At 47.3% G+C, this 20,208-nt stretch overlaps 1 protein-coding gene across 10 annotated transcripts in view; it reads right to left on the minus strand.

Annotated features, from left to right (window-relative positions):
• The window catches only part of LOC133140343 (multiple C2 and transmembrane domain-containing protein 1-like), a 171,698-nt gene that overhangs the window by 78,237 nt on the left and 73,253 nt on the right, over positions 1-20,208 (minus strand). For 5 of the 10 annotated variants that reach the window (XR_009710007.1, XM_061260222.1, XM_061260218.1 and 2 more), the window contains exons 3-9: positions 17,566-17,708; positions 15,995-16,074; positions 13,539-13,650; positions 9,558-9,596; positions 5,857-6,030; positions 5,241-5,371; positions 1,866-2,052 (exon numbers count right to left, since the gene is read on the minus strand). Coding sequence is in view for 9 of the 10 variants with exons in the window: in XM_061260222.1 (XP_061116206.1) it covers positions 1,866-2,052; positions 5,241-5,371; positions 5,857-6,030; positions 9,558-9,596; positions 13,539-13,650; positions 15,995-16,074; positions 17,566-17,708 (866 nt within the window). In the remaining variant the exon portion in view is untranslated. The remainder of the gene's footprint in view (positions 1-1,865; positions 2,053-5,240; positions 5,372-5,856; positions 6,031-9,557; positions 9,597-13,538; positions 13,651-15,994; positions 16,075-17,565; positions 17,709-20,208) is intronic. The other 5 variants (XM_061260223.1, XM_061260219.1, XM_061260227.1 and 2 more) reach the window with 3 other exon arrangements.

Genomic DNA, 20,208 nt, shown 5'->3' on the forward strand with positions numbered 1-20,208 from the left:
GGGGACCCTGCTCCTTTCAGCAGACTGGAGAGAGACCCTATTCAGGCTGCAGCACTGCTGAAAAGACCCTGTCAAAGCACCCCCCTCACCCAGCACCGACATCCCCCACCCCCCCTCATCCCCCGCCGACCCCCCCCACCCCCGTTCCCCAGCGCGGGCCCCCCCACCCCCGTTCCCCAGCGCGGGCCCCCCCACCCCCGTTCCCCAGCGCGGGCCCCCCCACCCCCGTTCCCCAGCGCGGGCCCCCCCACCCCCGTTCCCCAGCGCGGGCTCGCTCCCAGAACGCTCCCCCAGAGGGGCCGGCCCTCGCTCTTAAAAAAGAGGTCAGGCCGCAAGGCCCCCTGCCAGTCTCCCGGTCCTGGGATCGCTGCTAGCCAAGGTGGCCACCACCGCAAACCCCCCCCCCCCCCTCCCCACCCAAGCCCTTCACCCCCCACCCTGGGCTCAGGAGGGTGTAAGCACATACTGATTCACACCGTGCAATACCACACCCCCCCCCCACACGGCACTGTTTCTGAAACGCTACTGAGGGGGGCGGAACAGAGAGCAGGGGCTTCCTCCTGTAGGATACTGGGGTGGTTGGGTAGAGGAGATCACGAGTAGAAGTTTTCCAGAGAGTTATTAAAGTGGAACACGTGAGTCAATAGAGCAGCACTGTTTGGTACAGGGCGGCACGGATGGCGCAGTGGGTAGCACTGCCGCCTCACAGCAAGGAGGTCCTGGGTTCGAATCCCCGTCGGCCGGGGCCTCTCTGTGCGGAGTTTGCATGTTCTCCCCGTGTCTGCGTGGGTTTCCTCCGGGTACTCCGGTTTCCTCCCACAGTCCAAAGACATGCAGGTTAGGCTGATTGGAGAGTCTAAATTGCCCATTGGTATGAGTGTGTGAGTGAATGGTGTGTGTTCCCTGCGATGGACTGGCGACCTGTCCAGGGTGTATTCCTGCCTTTCGCCCAATGTATGCTGGGATAGGCTCCAGCCCCCCTGCGACCCTGTTCAGGAGAAGCGGGTTAAGATAATGGATGGATGGATGGATGTTTGGTACACAGGAAATGCGGAATCCCAGCCCACGAACGTAATCCGCCGTTAGCCTAGCGCTTAGCCCTGCTCAGCATCGTTACAGCTAATAATCATTAGCCGCGTTAGCGCAACTGCCTGCTGCTCCCATTAAAAATGCTGTAGCGCATTAAAAGTGCCCATTCCAACTGGCACGGGAGCCATGGAGGGAAGTGTCATCACCTGTAAAACAGCTAGCCAGAGACACGGGCAGTACTGAAACGCTCATTATAAAAGCATTTACAGGGCATGCTGAAGCATTTGTAAAGGACGTGTTAGATAAAATGTTGGCGTTATTTGCATTTTAGCCCTCTAGAAGAGTAGGTTTTTTTGGAATCTTTTCTCAACATTTTAAGTCATGTTAGGAAGTTCCATTGCTTTCAGTTACCAGGAGTGACATCAACATTAGACTGTTCAGTTAAGAGCATTTTAATGACATATTTGTGTTTGTTATAGAATCTTCCAGGCAGTAGCTGAATAGTCTCACACCAGCTGAAATACGTAATTCTTTTGGATTCAATTACTTTTCTATGCTTTACTGAGCTTGTCTGGTGTATTGGAACCTATGAAATACTCTCAAAAAGTGCCAAAACTCTTCTGGTCCTCTTGGTTGCCTCAATTGCACCAGGCAAGATCAATCGAATAATTTAATCCAAAAGAAATGACATAACTGTGTCATTAAGACAGCTGTTAAACTGGGCTCCATGACTATGTGAAAGTACATAGACATATAAAGGACTGATTAGGTTTGTTTGGAGCGTTTGTCATGAGAATGAAAATCGCTGACGCGTTTGACCAGTCTGTTGCACTCACGTATCTCTGGAGGATCTCGCGGCGCTCCTGGGGGTCGTCCAGGATGTTGACGGACAGGTCGGAGATGGAGACGGCGGCGGAGGCGGTGAGAGTGACCAGGAGCACCAGCAGGCCCTCGCCCTCCTCCAGCGGGATATCCAGCTTGTGGGTCTGCTCCTTACTGAAGCCCGACAGGTCCACCTGACACCTGCAACACACACACGCTCGTAAACACACACACCTGCAACACACACACGCTCATAAACACACACACCTGCAACACACACACGCTCGTAAACACACACACCTGCAACACACACACGCTCATAAACACACACACCTGCAACACACACACGCTCGTAAACACACACACCTGCAACACACACACGCTCATAAACACACACACCTGCAACACACACACGCTCGTAAACACACACGCATGCACAAACACACATGCTCATAAACACACACACATGCACATAAACACACACACATAGACACACACACACAGAAATAACATTTCTGTGGTCTTAAAAGCATGCAGACACGTGCACACGTACGCTACACACACACTTAAAGGTATCAGCCCACACACACACAGGGATCTGAACCCCCCCGGCTCCCTGTACTGAAATTGGACTCATCAAACGAGAGTAAAGTAAATGCAGATCGCAGCGCAGAAACCTCAGCGGATGTCGCGCGCGCAGAGAACAGCAGCGGCCTCAGCACTGAAACGAAAACAGACGCTACACGTATCGCCAACACGAGCTCCGACAAACCCCCCCCCCCCCACCACCCTCCACCCCCCGAAACCAAAAGAGGCTCCCCTCCTCTCATTCTCATTCGCCAAAGAGCGCGCGCCCGGCTGTCACCCGCGACGCCGGGCGGTAATGTGACGGGCCGGCGGCGCTGTCCGCGGGCACCTCCGCTAACGAGCTAACCTGGTCTCTTTAATGAAAACCCCCATCCATCCTGAGGAGGGAGATAATGCACCGGGGCCCCGGCGAGAGGGGGCAGCTCAAATAAATGGGCATTTAAAGGTGGGAAATAGCCAATTACAGGCCGGGGAGCCAGGGGAGCGGCGGACAGACCTTCCGGAACGTTCCGGGTGTCATTCGGAGGCGAGTGGCTGGTGGGACGGGATGGGCGAGGGGGGGGGGGGGTTCGGGGATAGGGGGGCGGGGGGGAGTGTAAAGTTAGCTGTAGGTCCGACCCCCCCCCCCCCCACCCTCTCCCCCCCGCTCCATTAGGGATCCTGTCTCCCGGATTTAATGGGGCCCTCGTCAGGTGGACAGACGCACACAGGCAGTGTGCAGCCGGGAGGGTCGAGGCCAGAATATAATGAGGTTTCCTCCGCGCTAAAGAGGGGAGTCTTTACTCAAGAGCAGGGACAGCCCGGCCCCTCACTGTCCAGCGCACATCACTGAAAGAGGAGCAAATAAGGGCTCAGAGTGAGGAGCCAATGGGCAGGCTATTAGGGGTGTAAGACTAAACGCATCGTGCGTGCCCCCTCCTCCACCTCCTACCTTTAGGTTCCACATTCAGGAACCTGCTTTCCATGAAAACCGTGCCTTCTGCTGTCTTATAAGAGCGAATATACAAGAGCAAATATACTCATTTAGGGCCAGAACCTGGGTTCAAATAGTATTTGTTTTGGGTGCAAATACTTTTCTGTGCTCTATTGATCATGCCTGGTGTATTTGAGCCTGCAAGGAGGGGCAGATGGGAGGGGTTTACACTTTTGGGATCGTTTCATTTGTTCTAATACACCAGGCAAGTTTATTCAAATGCAGAAAAACATTTTACATTTTGAATCCAAAACAAATACTGTTTGAACCCAGGTCTCCTCAGGGATGAGCGATGGGTAGTGGTTAGAGACGGACCCCAGCGCATTACGCTGCAGTCCCACTGACCGAGGTGTTTAACCCCAATCTCCTCAAACACCAGGCTGCATAATAGGCTAACCCCATCTAAGAGCCACCTAACAACAACCTCGCTCCTGATTGGGCAGCACAGCGGGGCTTAGCGAATGGGAGGCGAGCTTCAGGAGTGATGCCAGAAGTGACACGCACGTCCCCGAATCACCCACAATCCATCACTGCCCCGGGTCATCGTCTCTGGGATCTGCGAGGCACGCGGTGATTTATGGGAACATTAGGGCAGCGCAAGTGTACAGCCACTGAGCTAATATACATCCACACGTCCACACGTCCACCGCTGAGAGGGGTACAGTCATCCGGACCCATAAACCCCTGGGGCTGTAAGTCCCAACGTCCCACCCACCCACATTTCAACACCAGGGGGTAAACCATAAAAATAAAAAAAACGGATGAGAGGGGTATGACCATTTTCATTTTAGATTTGAGGGAGAGAGGGAGAGAGATGAAGAAATTCCAAGCTGTGTAGGAAACATAGATAGATAGATACTAGATAATAAATAGATAGATAGATAGATAAATAGATAGATAGATAGGTAGACAGATAAATACATTTATATAGCCCTTTTTCTAGACTTTCTAGTGCGTATATATCCCCCGCTACCCTCGTTTAAATCCCTGATTTTAAACTCTCTCAGTCTCTCAGGTGAAAGCCCCGATTCTGGCTTTTCCGTGCTATAAGGCTCTTTAAAGAGGTGTTTAAAACGACCGTTTGAGAAATGATCCCTGCTTTGCATTACAAATATCACAGGCCTAATTGGGGGCTTTGTGGGAAAAGGTCAGTTGGTGTTTGAAAACGACTCCCGGGGTAATTGTTTAAGTTTCACAAGCGCACGGTTGGCTCTGTAACGGCTAAATTAATTAGCGCGAGTCTCAATTCCAGTCTCCGTTCCAGACTAATAAAGCATAACAGAACCTAAACTGTTAGCTTACGCGGCGGTGTTTAAACACCACGCTGCCGTTCGGCTGAGCTGCCCGGGCAGCCCTGTAGAGGTCTGCACTGGTGTGGCTGCCAGTGACCTCGACATGGGCTCTCCTGCCCCCTCCTGGACCAGCAGGGGTACTGCCACACCGCTCCATATGAGAGCGGCAGCCAATCAGAAAGGCCCAGAGAGAAGCCCACATTTTCTTTACTTCATTCTTTAGGTAAACAGCCCTAACGGTTATGCCCTCTGACATTTTAGCTGCATTTCTTGATAAGCGCATGAATCATAGCTGAAGACCGTGTCCCTTCATAAAACATTTTACTGTGATCTAATCTACGAGTGAACCAGTATAGGAGTACACAGCCAATAAGCTCTTTTAGCCAGGCTAAAACCCTCCTGATATACTGCCCCCCCCCCCCCAGGACCAGAAATCAGTAGACACAGCGGCCCTCCAGGGTGTGAGTTTGAGATCCCAGGTGATATCTAAAGTTCCTGTGCTCTCACACTGGGCGGGGTTTCCCAGAGACACCCACCTGCCCATGAAGTCGTCCCGTTTCCCCGCGTCTTTGTCCCAGACGGTGATGTCGATGTACCCGCCCAGCTCCTCGTACAGGTGGAAGTCAAACTGCTCCCTCCACTGCGGGTTCAGGGTTTTGGGCATGGTCTGGGACGCGGGAGAAACAGAGGAGGATGAGGAGGAGGAGAGGAAGGAGGATAAGAGAGAGCCTCACATCGCTCAGTTTGCAAGGGCAGTACTGCAAATATAAAAACAAATAACAGAAAAATATCTTCTGAACATGTACAGGAAGGTTAAACTGATTTTGGATGTTGTGTACACTTAGGGCCAGAGCTATGAATTCTCAGAACAGTGAAAAAATACAAGATATATTGGGGGGCTACTTCCAGAGTAACGAACTAAAAATAGTTACACCCCATATCCTGGGCCCGGGACAAAGTATCCCAGCTGTACTCCCCTATCTGTGGCTCTGTGTACAGTATTTGGCCTCTCAACACAAGCAGCTAAAACACTACACTACAGTGTACAGCAGTATGCTGGTAATAAAATGGCTACCTGTGTTAGCAGGGAGCCATGCAGGCTGTAAGTGTAGCAGTAAGGGGGTAACAGAGCAGCAGGAGTGGAGTCAGCACCTTGCTCTTGTATTTCTGGTGTCCGAGGCGGAACTTGACGTAGGGGTCGCTCAGGCCGTTGGGGTCCATGGGCTGGAGGTGGCGACCCTCGATGAGGCTGATGCTGACGATGCCCCTCCACAGCTGGGCCTTACGGTGCACATCAGAGAGCCTGAGACTCTGCTGCTGCTGCTGCTGCTGACCATGAACACACACACACACACACACACACACACACATACACACACCATACACACACACACACACACACACACACACACACACACACACACACAGACACACACACATACACACACACACCATACATACACACATACACACACACACACACACACACACACCATACCATACCATACCATACACACACACACACACACACACACACACCATACACAAACACACAGAAACCACAAGCATTAGTATTCAGCGACAAAACACATGATCCAGTTGGATAAAACACACACACACCCTCCTGATGTGACTACACAGGGAGGCCAATTCACACAGTTCTCCCTTCACACAGTTTTCATATCCCCCGGTTCCTCTCTGTACAGTAGAGTACAGTACACACACAGACTGCAGCACGAACACAGCAGATAAACCACAACAGGGCCAATGGAGCTCAGAGACTCAATTCCCTTACTAATTCCATTTACTACATAATCTCAGTACTGTCATTACCAGTCATGAGATGGCTGCTCCCACTACACACTGAATTAGTCCCAATCGCTTCAGTGAGCTCCTCTGCCATAATGCCTTACATTTAGACATAATTGCCACTGATCATTTCCAAAAGAACAGTCAGCTTGATTGACTGAGCTCACAGACTTTAAGACGGTGGCATTAACCTTTTGCGGAAGACGCATCGCGTTTATTTATTCAAGAGAGGGGGGGGGGGGGGGGGGAGTCTGTACTTATTTGTTGAACAAAAGCATTTATACAAGTTATCTTTCCTTTACTGTGTGGAGGAAGTGATTTGCATTGTTTTTGTTTCGAATGAATTTGATTAAACTCCAAGCAAACTCTCCATTGAATCGTGGCGCTTTGATCTCAGGCAAGCCTCCTAATTCATTTTCTCCAGACATTAAACACAGAGAGGGGCTAAGGGGGACGTAGCATGAATATTCCCTCTCAAAATAGCATTCACGCGAGCGTACAGAATGCAAATGGAGGAGAGACGGGATCCTCTTCCAGAGAAAGCCTAATTGAAAGGGCTTGTTATTGTTTTGTTGCTACAGATTGCTCATTACGTAAAGAACAACAGCCGCCAAATATTTGGATTCCGAACGAAAAACCCGTGACAAAGTAGGCCAAGAAAGGCAATTATGAATACCGGCCGGATTTTAAATCACACGATAATAATAATGACATATTTCTGTAATTAAATCGAGGGCAAACTGGAAGTGCCTGAACTCTTCAACTTGAAAGTGAAAGTATCACTTTGAGAAAAGAGGGTCAGGGTGTAATCTGTAGACTTGCTCAGCACTGATTCCATTTCTCCTGCTGTACCACAAGTGTCTATTAAGAACAGACCTGGGTCAATTACGTCATTGCTTTGGATTCAAATGCTCTTCTATGCTTCCACTGAGCTTGTCTAGTGTATCGGAAGCTAAGAAATACTATCAAAAACTGGCTCAATTGTACCAGGCAAGATCAATAGAGCACGGAAAGGTATTTGCATCCAAAACAATTACATAACTGACCCGAGTCTGATTAAGAGGCCTCTTATTGGGCTCTGTTAAAAAGCGGGCGGTCTGTAGCGTAGTGGTTAGGGTAAAGGACTGGGACACGTAAGGTTGGTGGTTCTAATCCCGGTGTAGCCAAAATAAGATCTGCACAGCTGTTGGGCCCTTGAGCAAGGCCCTTAACCCTGCATTGCTCTAGGGGAGGATTGTCTCCTGCTTAGTCTATTCAACTGTACGTCGCTCTGGATAAGAGCGTCTGCCAAATGCCAATAATGTAATGTAATGTAAAAAAAATACACGCACCGGATGTGAAAATAAGGAGAGGTATGAGAGGACTCTGAACTAATCTTGTCAGGGGAGTTGCTGGCGGATTTGGGCACAGCACAGCACATCAATATGTTTTTTATCTATTAAGACCTGGGCTTCATCAAAAAGACACATATGTAAAAATAAAGATAAGTAAGAACTGTGAAATAACGCTTGTTAGGGAGGTTGTTTCCGGCTTTTGGGCGCAGTTCTCCAGTCAGAACCCCTGCTGGCCCAATTTAGAACTTCAAAGGTTCTGTTGGACCCAGCGTTCAGCGGGATGTCCTCCATGCTGAGTGGAAAGACGCTTTAATGTTTTATTTTCTGTGGTTTTCCCCTCCCACCAGTGCGTGTTTTCTCAAAGCTGCATCACAACAGGCAGAGAGGAGCGTTTGACCTTGACACCAAAGCTAAAACTGAAACATCAACCGCACCCAAAGTGAATTACTCAAGTATAAGTGTGTGTAAATGGAGAAGTCTAGGGTGCGTGTGGTTGCAGTGTTGAGCAACAGAAGGGTTTCTTTCATTTCCAACACTGACTACAGCCTGAAAGGGAGAGAACTCTGCTCTGAAGTGACAGAGGAACCTTTTTGGACCCCGATGAGAGATCGGTGAAGAGAAGGCATCTCCACATGCAGAGACCAGAGAGAGCGACCGAGCCCAGATCACCGTGCGTCACAGTGAAATCAAACAAACCCAACCGAAGCAAAGAGAAATCACATTTGTGAATCGGCAGGATGAGAAACCAAGGAGAAACCGGCAGGAGCACGATGGGAAATCATAGAATGGTAAATGGTAAATCGGCCTTTAACCGAAGCGCTGTACAATTGATGCTTCTCATTCACCCATTCATACGCACACTCACACACCGACGGCGATTGGCTGCCATGCAAGGCGCCGACCAGCTCGTCAGGAGCATTTGGAGGTTAGGTGTCTTGCTCAGGGACACTTCGACACAGGCGGGGGATCGAACCGGCAACCCTCCGACTGCCAGACGACTGCTCTTACTGCCTGAGCCATGTCCTGAACTCAAACTGGAACCCCCCCTCCCTCCTCCCCGCCAACACACTGCTTCCATAGGGACGACTGCGGGAGCTCACGTGATCGGAAGAAGAGTCGATTCGACTGAAAGGAGAGTCGATCCGACTGAAAGGAGAGTTGATTCGATTTGTTTTCCGTTTGGGTGCGGTCCCGATACCCCCGCCTCCCACCAACCCTGAGCAGGAAAGCTGCGAAGCCAGCCTGAACGCTCTCAGCTGCCCCGGCTGCGCAGTGCTCCCGGGCAGAGAGGCAGAGAGGGGCAGCAAGGACAGAACGCCATGGGTCTGGACACGCTGTATTTTCAGAGCGGGCAGCTGCAATATACTTTCATGCCGTAGTAGCGAACTGAATATTGTATTGCCTTAGCCGAGTATTATGGTCAATACGGCAGTGATCATGAAATGAACAGTTACCGCAAAGATACACCAACTTCTTTGCCCACCAAACTATATATCATACAAGCAATTCAGATTGACACATGATCAAGAGTTAAAACAAGGTTGTTGTTTTTTTGGAGGGGGGTGGTATATTGCAGCTTGTGGAAAATAAGCAGCGTGGAAATAAAAAGGCTGAAGGCGGGTCAGGATGGCGGTTGATCGGAGACACAGGGGGAATACGCGAGGATAGACCATGATCCCTCAGCTCAGACTGAGGCATGCTGGGAATTACCTTACTGGATCGTTTCCAGCTCCTCCTCAATAGCATGGTCTGCAAATGAGATAAAGCAGTTTAATAACCCCCCTTGCTGGGGGTCAAAGGTTAAAGGGCAGCCTGGGTGGAGCAGGGTCACACGCAGCCAACATGTTACTGCCTAAAGCCCATATATACTGTCCATACTCAAGAGAACAGGTATATATGTATATCTGATATACACACACACACACACACACGAGTGTGCTTTGAAATCCCCCAACTGTATAAAAGACAAAAGTGTCTTCCTGTATGCTGAAAATCTGAAAATCTTCTTTAAACACATGTGAATTGCTTGATTAAAATTGTGTCCCAAAAATTATGGATCTCATTGCTCATTTATGTGGGATACCCATGTAAAGAGTAAAATAATTTGAACTGGTTGACTGTACACAATTGGTTATAATTTAGGCCACTAGATGGTGCTACAGTGTAGATATTGCATCACAAATGTTTAAAGTGCAAACATGGGGGTATTCCAAAGCAGGCAAAGTTTTGCAAAATGTTTGCTGAGATCTTTTTAGGTCAGATTATATCCACGACTGCATCCCATGTTTAACAAAATACACAGGATGCAACAAAAAAAAAAAAAATTGTTTTAAGAAATGTTCAACAAAACCAAGTCAATCCAGAGACGGAGCACAAGATTGCAGCAGCTCTGTGTGACGTTTTGAATGTGATGACTGCAGTGTGTGTGCATTTTTGGGAGCGCTCTGAATCTCAGCACAGTAGCTCATGATTGAGAGGCGGACCTATCCCAGTGCTTCTGCCATCTTGATGACCGTCTGTCATTAACCTAAGTGCAGAGAAGCGTACGTCTAACAGATGAGGCCCATCGACCTTTGGCAAGGCCTGCTCTTCCTGGAAGCAAAGCAAAATGTAAATTACATTTCTGCCCGTTACAATTGCCTTGATTCATTATGATTTGAGTTTTACATAACTAAAGATTGAAATTCCTTATTGAAACTACTTTTCCCAGCATTCTCTCGGTTGAAACTACAGGTCCACTTCAATATATAGAACCCGACTTCAGAAAACCTCATCCTGAGATTGTACAGAATTACAATAAAATACAATTATGAAATAAGACATTATACCATACATAGTGGGAGCAATAATTATTTGATCCCTTGCTGATTTTGTAGGTTTGCCGACTTACAAAGAATGGAACCGTGTAGAATTTTAATCATAGGTACATTTTAACATTGAGAGACAGAATATCACAAAATAATCCACAATAACAACATCATATACATTTTATAAATTTATTATCGTATTTTTGCATGAAATAAGTATTTGATCCCCTACCAATCAGCAATAATTCTGGCTCCCACAGACCAGTTAGTTTTCCATTAAGAAGCACTCCTAATCTCAACTCATTACCCAAAACACCTGTGTCAACTCGTTACATCGTTATGTAGCTGTATAAAAGACACCTGTCCAACAATCAATCAGATTCCAACGTTTCCACCATGTCCAAGACAAAGGAGCTGTCTAAGGATATCAGGGACAAAATTGTAGACCTGTACAAGGCTGGGATGGGGTACAAGAAAATAAGCAAGCAGCTTGGTGAGAAGTTAATTACTGCTGGGAGCAATTATTAGAAAATGGAAGAAACACAAAGTCACCGCCAATCTCCCTCGGTCTGGGGCTCCACACAAGATCTCGCCTTGTGGGATATCAATGATCATGAGAAAGGTCAGGGATCAGCCCAGTACTACACAGGAGGAGCTTGTTAATGACCTGAAGGCAGTTGGGACCACAGTCACGAAGAAAACAATCAGTAACACTACACCGTGAGGGATTAAAATCCTGCTGCGCGCGCAAGGTTCCTCTGCTGAAGAAGGCACATGTACAGGCCCGTCTAAAGTTTGCCAAAGAACACCTGGATGATCCAGAGGAGGCTTGGGAGAAGGTGATGTGGTCAGATGAGACCAAAATAGAGCTATTTGGCATCAACTCGACTCGCCGTGTTTGGAGGAAGAGAAATGCTGAGTACAACCCCAAGAACACCATCCCCACTGTGAAGCATGGAGGTGGAAACCTTATGCTTTGGGGGTGTTTCTCAGCTAAGGGGACAGGACGACTTCACCGTATCGAGGGGAGGATGAATGGGGCCATGTACCAGGAAATTTTGGGCGACAACCTCCTTCCCTCAGTGAGAGCACTGAAAATGGGTCGTGGATGGGTCTTCCAACATGACAATGACCCAAAACATACGGCCAAGGAAACAAAGGAGTGGCTCAAAAAGAAGCATATTAAGGTCCTGGAGTGGCCTAGCCAGTCTCCAGACCTAAATCCCATCGAAAATCTGTGGAGGCAGCTGAAGCTTCGAGTTGCCAAGTGACAGCCTCGGAACCTTAAGGATTTGGAAAGGATCTGCAAAGTGGACCAAAATCCCTCCCAAGATCTGTGCAAACTTGGTGAAAAACTACAACAAATGTCTGACCTCTGTGCTTGCCAACAAAGGTTTCTCCACCAAGTATTAAGTCCTATTGTTCTATGGATCAAATACTTATTTCATGTGAAAATATGATATTCAATTTATAAAATTTATATGATGTTGTTATTGTGGATTAAATTGTGATATTCTGTCTCTCAATGTTGAAATGTACCTAAGATTAAAATTCTACACAGTTCCATTCTTTATAAGTGGGCAAACCTACAAAATCAGCAAGGGATCAAATAATTATTGCTCCCACTGTATTTAGGGACTGGTTTCAAACGGGAATTTTGGCACGCTAGGAAGCGGATTCATTCTATGTGCCTAACAGCATCGTGGACCAATAGGGAATGTGCGAACAATCACAATCTACCCCCAGACCCACGGTCGCTATGGCCACCACTGAGGTTTGGGCTTTGTGTTCTGTTGGGGAAACAGACCTGGGTCAATTGTGTAATTGTTTTGGATTCAAATACTTGTCTACTTGTACTGAGCTTGTCTGGTGTATTGGAACCTGTGAAATACACTCAAAAAGCACCAACTCCACCTTCTGGTCTGCTTGGTCGGCTCAGTTTAGACCAGACGGAAAACTATTTTGAATCCTAAACAATCAAATATTTGACCCATGTCAGATTTAGTGAGGCCCACTTACTGTTCAGCACTGCCAGTCACGTGTTAAGCAGGGTTAGTTGTGCAAAACCAAACGGGGTTTGGCTGGGCATGGGTTAGGAAGCGCAGTTAGCATGGAGCGGTGGGGGGGGATGTGCTCATTGAGTTAGTTTAAGCAGAGCTGTGTTTAGTTCACCCCTCTGTCTCACACCCCTTCAGTCCTTCCCTTAGCCCTCTGAAGAGTAGGTTTCTGGAAAGTTCTTTTTCCTCCAAAACTCTAAATCACTGTTCCAGGACTATGTTGCTCTCAATCACCAGTTGCGATTGTTGCATCAGCATTAGAATGTTACATCACAGTACATTACAGTTATTTAGCTTACGCTTTTATCCTAAGTGATTATACATAGTTGATTAGACTAAGCAGGGGACAATCCTCCCGGGGCAATGAGGGGGTAAGGGCCTGTGTGAGTGACAAAGCAGTCCAGCTGTAGTAACACTTACTCATCTGACACACAATTACTTTCAGCATCCTGCTGATCAATCACAGTGAAAAAGTGGCCTCTGTACAGCCCTGTGCGGATAGGACGGTTTCCGGCTCTCGCAAGATAGAACAACCCAGTATTTCAAGTGCCCTGAGCACAGCACTGTCAGTAGCTGCATCAGTCCAATCAGAACGTCTGATTGGTCGGTCACAAGGCCCACTGAGGGGGCCAATCATCAGGAGAGAGAGAGAGAGAGAGAGAGAGAGAGACTGTGTGCGTGTGTGTGTGAGTGTGTGTGTGTGTGTGTGTGTGTGAGCGAGAGAGCGCAAGAGAGAAGGGAGAGAGACTGTGTGTGTGTTTGGGTGTGTGAGAGAGAGAGAGAGAAGAGAGAAAGCGAGATTAAGGCAGAGATATTGGGTCACTTACTGCCTCTCTGAAGTCCCCTTCTTTGGGCGACAGAGTGACGGCCAGGTCGAGGGTCCCCAGGTCATCGTCGGGGTACTGGGAATCCTTCAGGTCAAGGGTCACATCCAGGGTCCTGCAGCAGCATTGTGAGTGTGGACATGAGGACAATAACACCTGGATTCTGCTCCACGCAGCAGGATTACTGAGGCAGCCGGATACAGAAGAACTGAAACAGCTCTTCAGTCCATGTGCCAGATTTGGGAGGGGTCCGGGGTTTACTCAGCACAGTTCTCTGGCTCAGTAACCCTGCTTCGTGGAACAGCTGCTGAATAAAATGACTGCAGCAATTCACCCCATACAGAAACACATCATGCGCATAAGACAGCTTTGAGCCTGTATGTTTTTTCTTCTCAGTAAAATGGGACTTGCATGAGATACGCACAATGTTTCCACATTATTAGCCCGTATAGATTATGTGAAATCATCAAAAGGACTGGAACACAAACTGGTTTGCATTCTCCAGACAGAATTTCAAAATTTTGAAATGTTGAAGGGCAGATGTTACAGTCGCAGCATATATGCACAGAGAAAAGGTCAGAGGTCACAACCGTGAACATTCATTAATTAATTAATTAATTCATTCATTATCCTAACAGGGTCGCAGGGGGGCTGGAGCCTATCCCAGCATACATTGGGCGAAAGGCAGGAATACACCCTGGACAGGTCACCAGTCCATCGCAGGGCACACACACCATTCACTCACACACTCATACCTATGGGCAATTTAGACTCTCCAATCAGCCTAACCTGCATGTCTTTGGACTGTGGGAGGAAACCCACGCAGACACGGGGAGAACATGTAAACTCAGCACAGAGAGGCCCCGGCCGACGGGGATTGGAACCCAGGACCTCCTTGCTGTGAGGCGGCAGTGCTACCCACTGCACCATCCACGGCGCCATAACCGCAAACATTTCACCCCTAAATTATGGAACACCCTGCCAATTAACATCAGAACAGCTAGCTCAGTGGACATTTTTAAACAGCAACTGAAAACCAATCTAGCTTATATCTAGCAGCACTGCTTTTATTATTCTCTCCTCATTTTTATGTTTTTATTCTTTTTATTTTCTTCTGTTTTTATATGTATTTTTATTTTATTTTGTATCATGTTGAGCTATATCTACAGCTTATTTTTATTTCTTGCTCTTAACTTTGTGCTATGTCTAGCAGCACAGTTTTTAGCACAGTTATTATTTTGTATACAGTGTTGTGTTATTTGTGAGCTGGTTTTTGGGAATGGCATATCCCCACGTTCAGTGTCGTCCCACTCAAGGGAGGCACAGGGGAAAGGCCCCAAAGTGTTTCTGAATTTTTGCTCACCTCTTGAAACATATAATAGATCATTGCTCAATTATTTGTTTTAAAGTGTGACTTAGTCTTAGAAAGTTTGGCGGTCTGACGCTTTGACGTCTTTTATTTTATTGTATTTAGAACTTCCGATGGTCTTTAGAGTCAAATAAATGTCTTTTCTTGGTTGGTTGTTGTGTGGAATTACAGTTTATATCCCCACAATCAGTGTCGTCGCACTTGAGGGAGGCACAGGGGGAAAGGCCCCAAAGTGTTTGTTTTGTTTGGTTGTTATGTGGATATATTTCCACCATGTTTATTATTTTCATTTATTTGTGTTGTCACTGTAATTCTTTATAATTGGCTTAATGTAAAGCACTCTGAGCTACATTATATGTATGAAAGGTGCTATAAATATAAATACAAATAAAGTTTATTATTATTATTATAATTATTATTATTATGTCAGTAATTAGTCTTCTCTCTCCTTCTCTCTCAGTATATGCATTCACAACAGGAGTGAGTAAAGTCAGTAGAATGTAGAAAATATTCCAACATTACTGTGAATTGACTATTTATAAATATAGGTTCAACTGGATGCAACACCTGATATATACACCAGATGGTGCCATCTCACCACAAATAAGGTCTTAGAAACGGCCCACAGAAAGAACAGGGGTTGGCAGCCCTGCTCCTGGAGGGCCAGAGGTGGGTCTGGTTTGTCCTCCATCTAGACCTACACACCTGTATAACTGTGAACTGCAGGTGCAGGTGACCATTTGTTAGGGAGGAGCTTATCGTTTTGCCATCCTGAATGTTCCGCATCAGACTTTAAATCCTCCATCAAACTCTTGTGATGGAGCTCAGATGGAACAGGAACCAGAACACTCATTAGCATTGCCCTCCCCTGGGATAGAGCCTAAAGGAACGTCTTCACTTCTCCGGAACACATTACTGGATGCAGAACCTAACAAAAGCACTAGATGGCGACGTCGCACCATGCATAAGGTCTGGGAGAACACAACAGTAATTAACCGGATGAAATATCAGAGATAAAAGAGAATTCCAGAAAGGACGTGCAGAAAGAGAAAGTATGTGACAGAATGAGAAGAACGGGAATAACAGGCACCTTTTCTGCTCCAGGGATTCCAGGTACAGGTAAGCAGACCCCATGAAGTCATCTTGCAGACCGAAGTCATAGTCAAACACCTACAGCAGAATGACATCACTGTCACCATTATGTAATATCATACACTGCCAAAACTCATTCCAAAACATATGACAACTCAATACATAATGTATACATGGTAGCACTCAAAATATATTTTCAGAACACGCTAATACTGTACACTGCTCAATTATACATTTATGATACAATTATTTTGGTTTTATTCGGGTTGACACTCTCAAAGCAAGAAAGTGCTCAGCGGAAATGAAAATGGCTAAGGTTCAGATAGGTTCAGACGTGAGCAGGACGTGCATCTGCACACGACTGCAGCAGTCCTTTAAGCAATCAAAATAATTTGCATTATAATTCAATTTGAAAATAGAATTTTGTTTCAATCCAGAGTGTGGGGTGGGAGAGGCTGAAGCAATGCATCCTGGGCTTGGGGTGCATGTTTGAAAGTGTGAGATAACTTGTGAAGCCACAAAAGTGCAGCTTATGCATATTACAATGAACCACTTCATATGGATTACTCACTCCAGAGATAGAGTTAATACTTACTATAATTAACGCTTTGAATAGTAGGTTTTTTTAACTGTTTTGTTTTTGTCAGTGTTCTAGAACTCTAGAACTTGTCAGTATTCTAATCACATATTTGTGACCTCACACCGTAAAGGGGCTAAAATACAGAGCAACGCTCCTTCATACTGAAATGAACTTTTATAGTACAATATTTCTGCAGCTTGATCTGTTATGGAGAGGCTTAATGTTTTATTACATAGTCAGGAACTGGCCTAGACCAAAGGGGTACAACAGCAATATTTGAGAGGATTCAAATAAAATGGTAAATGGTTGGCATTTATATAGCGCCTTTATCCAAAGCGCTGTACAATTGATGCTTCTCATTCACCCATTTATACACACACTCACACACCGATTGGCTGCCATGCAAGGCGCCGACCAGCTCGTCAGGAGCATTTGGGGGTTAGGTGTCTTGCTCAGGGACACTTTGAATAGAACCGGCAACCCTCCGACTGCCAGACGACTGCTCTTACTGTCTGAGCCATGTCGCCCCGAATAACAATAGCCCTCTGGTTTTGGCTCCTTTGGCTTTTTCCCCATCAGTTACAGCGCAGACAGGCGAGTGCTTTTCTCAGAAACATATGAAGTGTAGCTGCTGAATCCTGTCACACTGCAGTCGGCCAGCTTTCACAGACATGAGTCAGAGGGAGACACGGCATATGCAGATCAAGCAAGGGGTGGGGGGGGGGGGGGGGGCCGGATGATTACAAGCAGACCTGGGTCAAATGTGTAATTGTTTTGGATTCAAATACTTTTCTGTGCCTGGAGCAATTGAGCTAACCGAGAGGACCAGAAGGCGTGATTTGTTTTGAATCCAAAGCAATTACACATTTGACCCAGGGCTGATTCCAAGGGCCATGACTGAATGTGGCCCTCAAAAATAATGCTGTAATTGTGCAGGGATGGGGTGGCGGGGCCCATAATCCCCCGCGGCACTGGCCCCCCGCTCGTACCTTCACATAGAGGGGCTCCCGCAGGTTGTCCACCAATAGGGACACTGACTCCTCCCACACGGGGTTCAGGTTCTTGCTGATGGTGCGACTGCGGAACACCTCCTTCCCCGAGATCTTAAACTTCACATACGGATCACTGGTTCCTGAGAGAGAGGGGGAGGGGAGAGAGAGAGAGAGAGAGAGAGAGAGAGAGAGAGCAGGAGAGGGGGAGAGAGAGAGAGAGAGAGAGAGAGAGAAGGGGGAAGAGGGAGGCAGGGGGAAAGAGAGAAAGGAGAGAGATTTGAGATTTAAAACTCCTTATTGAGAACCACGTAAGACAGCAGTCCCGGAGGAATCTTAGGTCAGTGGTTAAACTTGTTGTTGAAATTGTTGTGAAGTAGCACATAAATAGAATCAACAACACAACAACACAGCAACACAACGCGGCTGATGGTGCCTCAGTTCCAGGCTCTGTAATGCGCAGGGAGATGCATGGAGCCATGAACAAGCCTTGCATGCTGATTATATTTCCGCCCTGAGGCTCCAGGCACTCATTCAAAACAATTTAGTGTTTACAACCATGCAGCTTCACGGCTGAGCGAAGGCCTCCACTACTGGGATTTGAACCTGGACCTCGTGTCCAGAGCTCCCTGTCTGGAGCCTGAGGAAACACTGCAATCACTGCTCTGCGCTCAGGGCGTGGTGTCAAAATCCCTGTGGAGATACGACTCCACTGCTGATTATAAAAGCAGGGCGTGCTGTGTCCTGCTCTAGCAACCCATTTGTATTGCCCACAGCCCTGTAAGGACAGGAAAATTTATTGGAAAAAAAATAATAGAATTGAGGGCACCACACTTTATCTCACTGTAAGGAACACAGCCTCTGAGAACACATCAATCTTCTCGAGTCTTTTAATGAGGTCACGCAATCACCCTGTCCTGTCACTCCGTAAACATCACTCCTCACGCGTCACTCAGTCACGTGACCGTCCAGGACAGGTCCACTCCAGTCAGGTACAGCAGTGGCCGAGGACATCAGGTTACTCACAGGCTGCGTCCGGAATCGCATACTATCAAACTACTCATGCTATGTTTCGATGAAAATCAGCCTGAAATTTTGTACGAGTAGTATGCTAGTAGCAGCCACAGTGTAGTGTCCTCACTCAAGGTTAAGAGCAGGTTTTTCGGAGTCTTTTCTCAACATTCTGTGTTCTAGAACCAGTAGTGATTGTTACATCAGCACCAGAATGTTCAGCTACAGTATGGACATTCCAACCACATATTTGTGACCTCAAAGGGTGAGAGCCCTTTGAGTTCAAATGCATGAGAGGCCAATTAAAGCCTGTCTCGCTGAATTATATATGAAAACCCCGACTGAGCGCGCTCAGAGCCCGGTGGAGTCAGCACACACAACACGCTTTCCGGTGCGTTCTGAGTCCCGCCGGTTAGACACGAGGGATCATGGGAGAGACTGGGGGGCTGAACACACATGTATCAACAAACAGCATCAAAATCCAGCGCACTGGACTCAATGCCCCCTGAGTCCTGCCCACAGTGGAGGAATGTGGATTCGAAGGTAAAGTAGAGATGCTGGTTCGAGGCCCGTCCACAAAAAAAAACTATAACTATAACCCATAACTATAACCATAACCATGTGAGCATCCATACTGATGAACAATAATGTTCTGTAAATAACCATTTTGATCGTGAAGCCTTGTAAATTTGGATGGATTTTGATTGGCTCTCAGTATATCGTTCATGCAGCTGGTAAAAATCACTCTGAAAATAATCCCAGCGACACTGTTAACTCTCGTCCTTATAGTTGTGGAGTGCACGTGCGCACCATCATCCACTTGAGCACGATATATTTACAGACATAGTTACAGTTATGGTTCTTGGTGTGGACGGTCCTTTAGAGTCACTACCCATGCACGCCCTCTAGGTGGCACTGTTTCTCCGTAACAAGGTGACGCGCTCTCCACAGAAGCACGTGACTCCCCCTGTGGTACAGCCGCAGAGGGCCCTTCATCACGGGTGTGTGTGTGTGTGTGTGATGCGCACACACGCCGTTCGGCCTTCAGCGGAGTAACGCTGGCGGCTCCGCAGTGAAACGCAAACGGCCCGGAGAGGTCTGCCCTCACCGGGACACACGGGCTGAGAGCCCGGGTCGGCAAGGCCGGGAGGAAACTTAATATGAACATGCATGCAGGCACGTATACACCCAGATACAGTACATACCAATGCACACGCACACATGGGCTCACTCACTCATGTACATGTGCACACACTGCAACACAAGCAGACGCACACTCACATGCATATGTAGGCAGCCACACGTGTGCAAACACACGTACAAATGCAAGGGCACGAATGCACACACACACACACACAGACACACGCATGTGCACACATACACACATATGCAAACTGACACTTCCTGACATATACTTCCCTGAGTGTAGTAGTGTAGTGTGAATAATTAACTTTTTTCCCCTTACAGTCTATGTAACCTTGACCTAGACTCTACTGCCTTCTCATAGATTTCATTTTAAAATGGGGAAAGGAGGGAGTTTCACAACAGGAAAAATATATATGCAAGCTAATTTAACCGTTATGTGCCTCCTCAATTCAAATTGCACAAATGTTTCACGTGTTCTTACAATAA

Source organism: Conger conger, chromosome 11 (genome assembly GCF_963514075.1).
Source record: "Conger conger chromosome 11, fConCon1.1, whole genome shotgun sequence".
Taxonomy (NCBI): domain Eukaryota; kingdom Metazoa; phylum Chordata; class Actinopteri; order Anguilliformes; family Congridae; genus Conger; species Conger conger.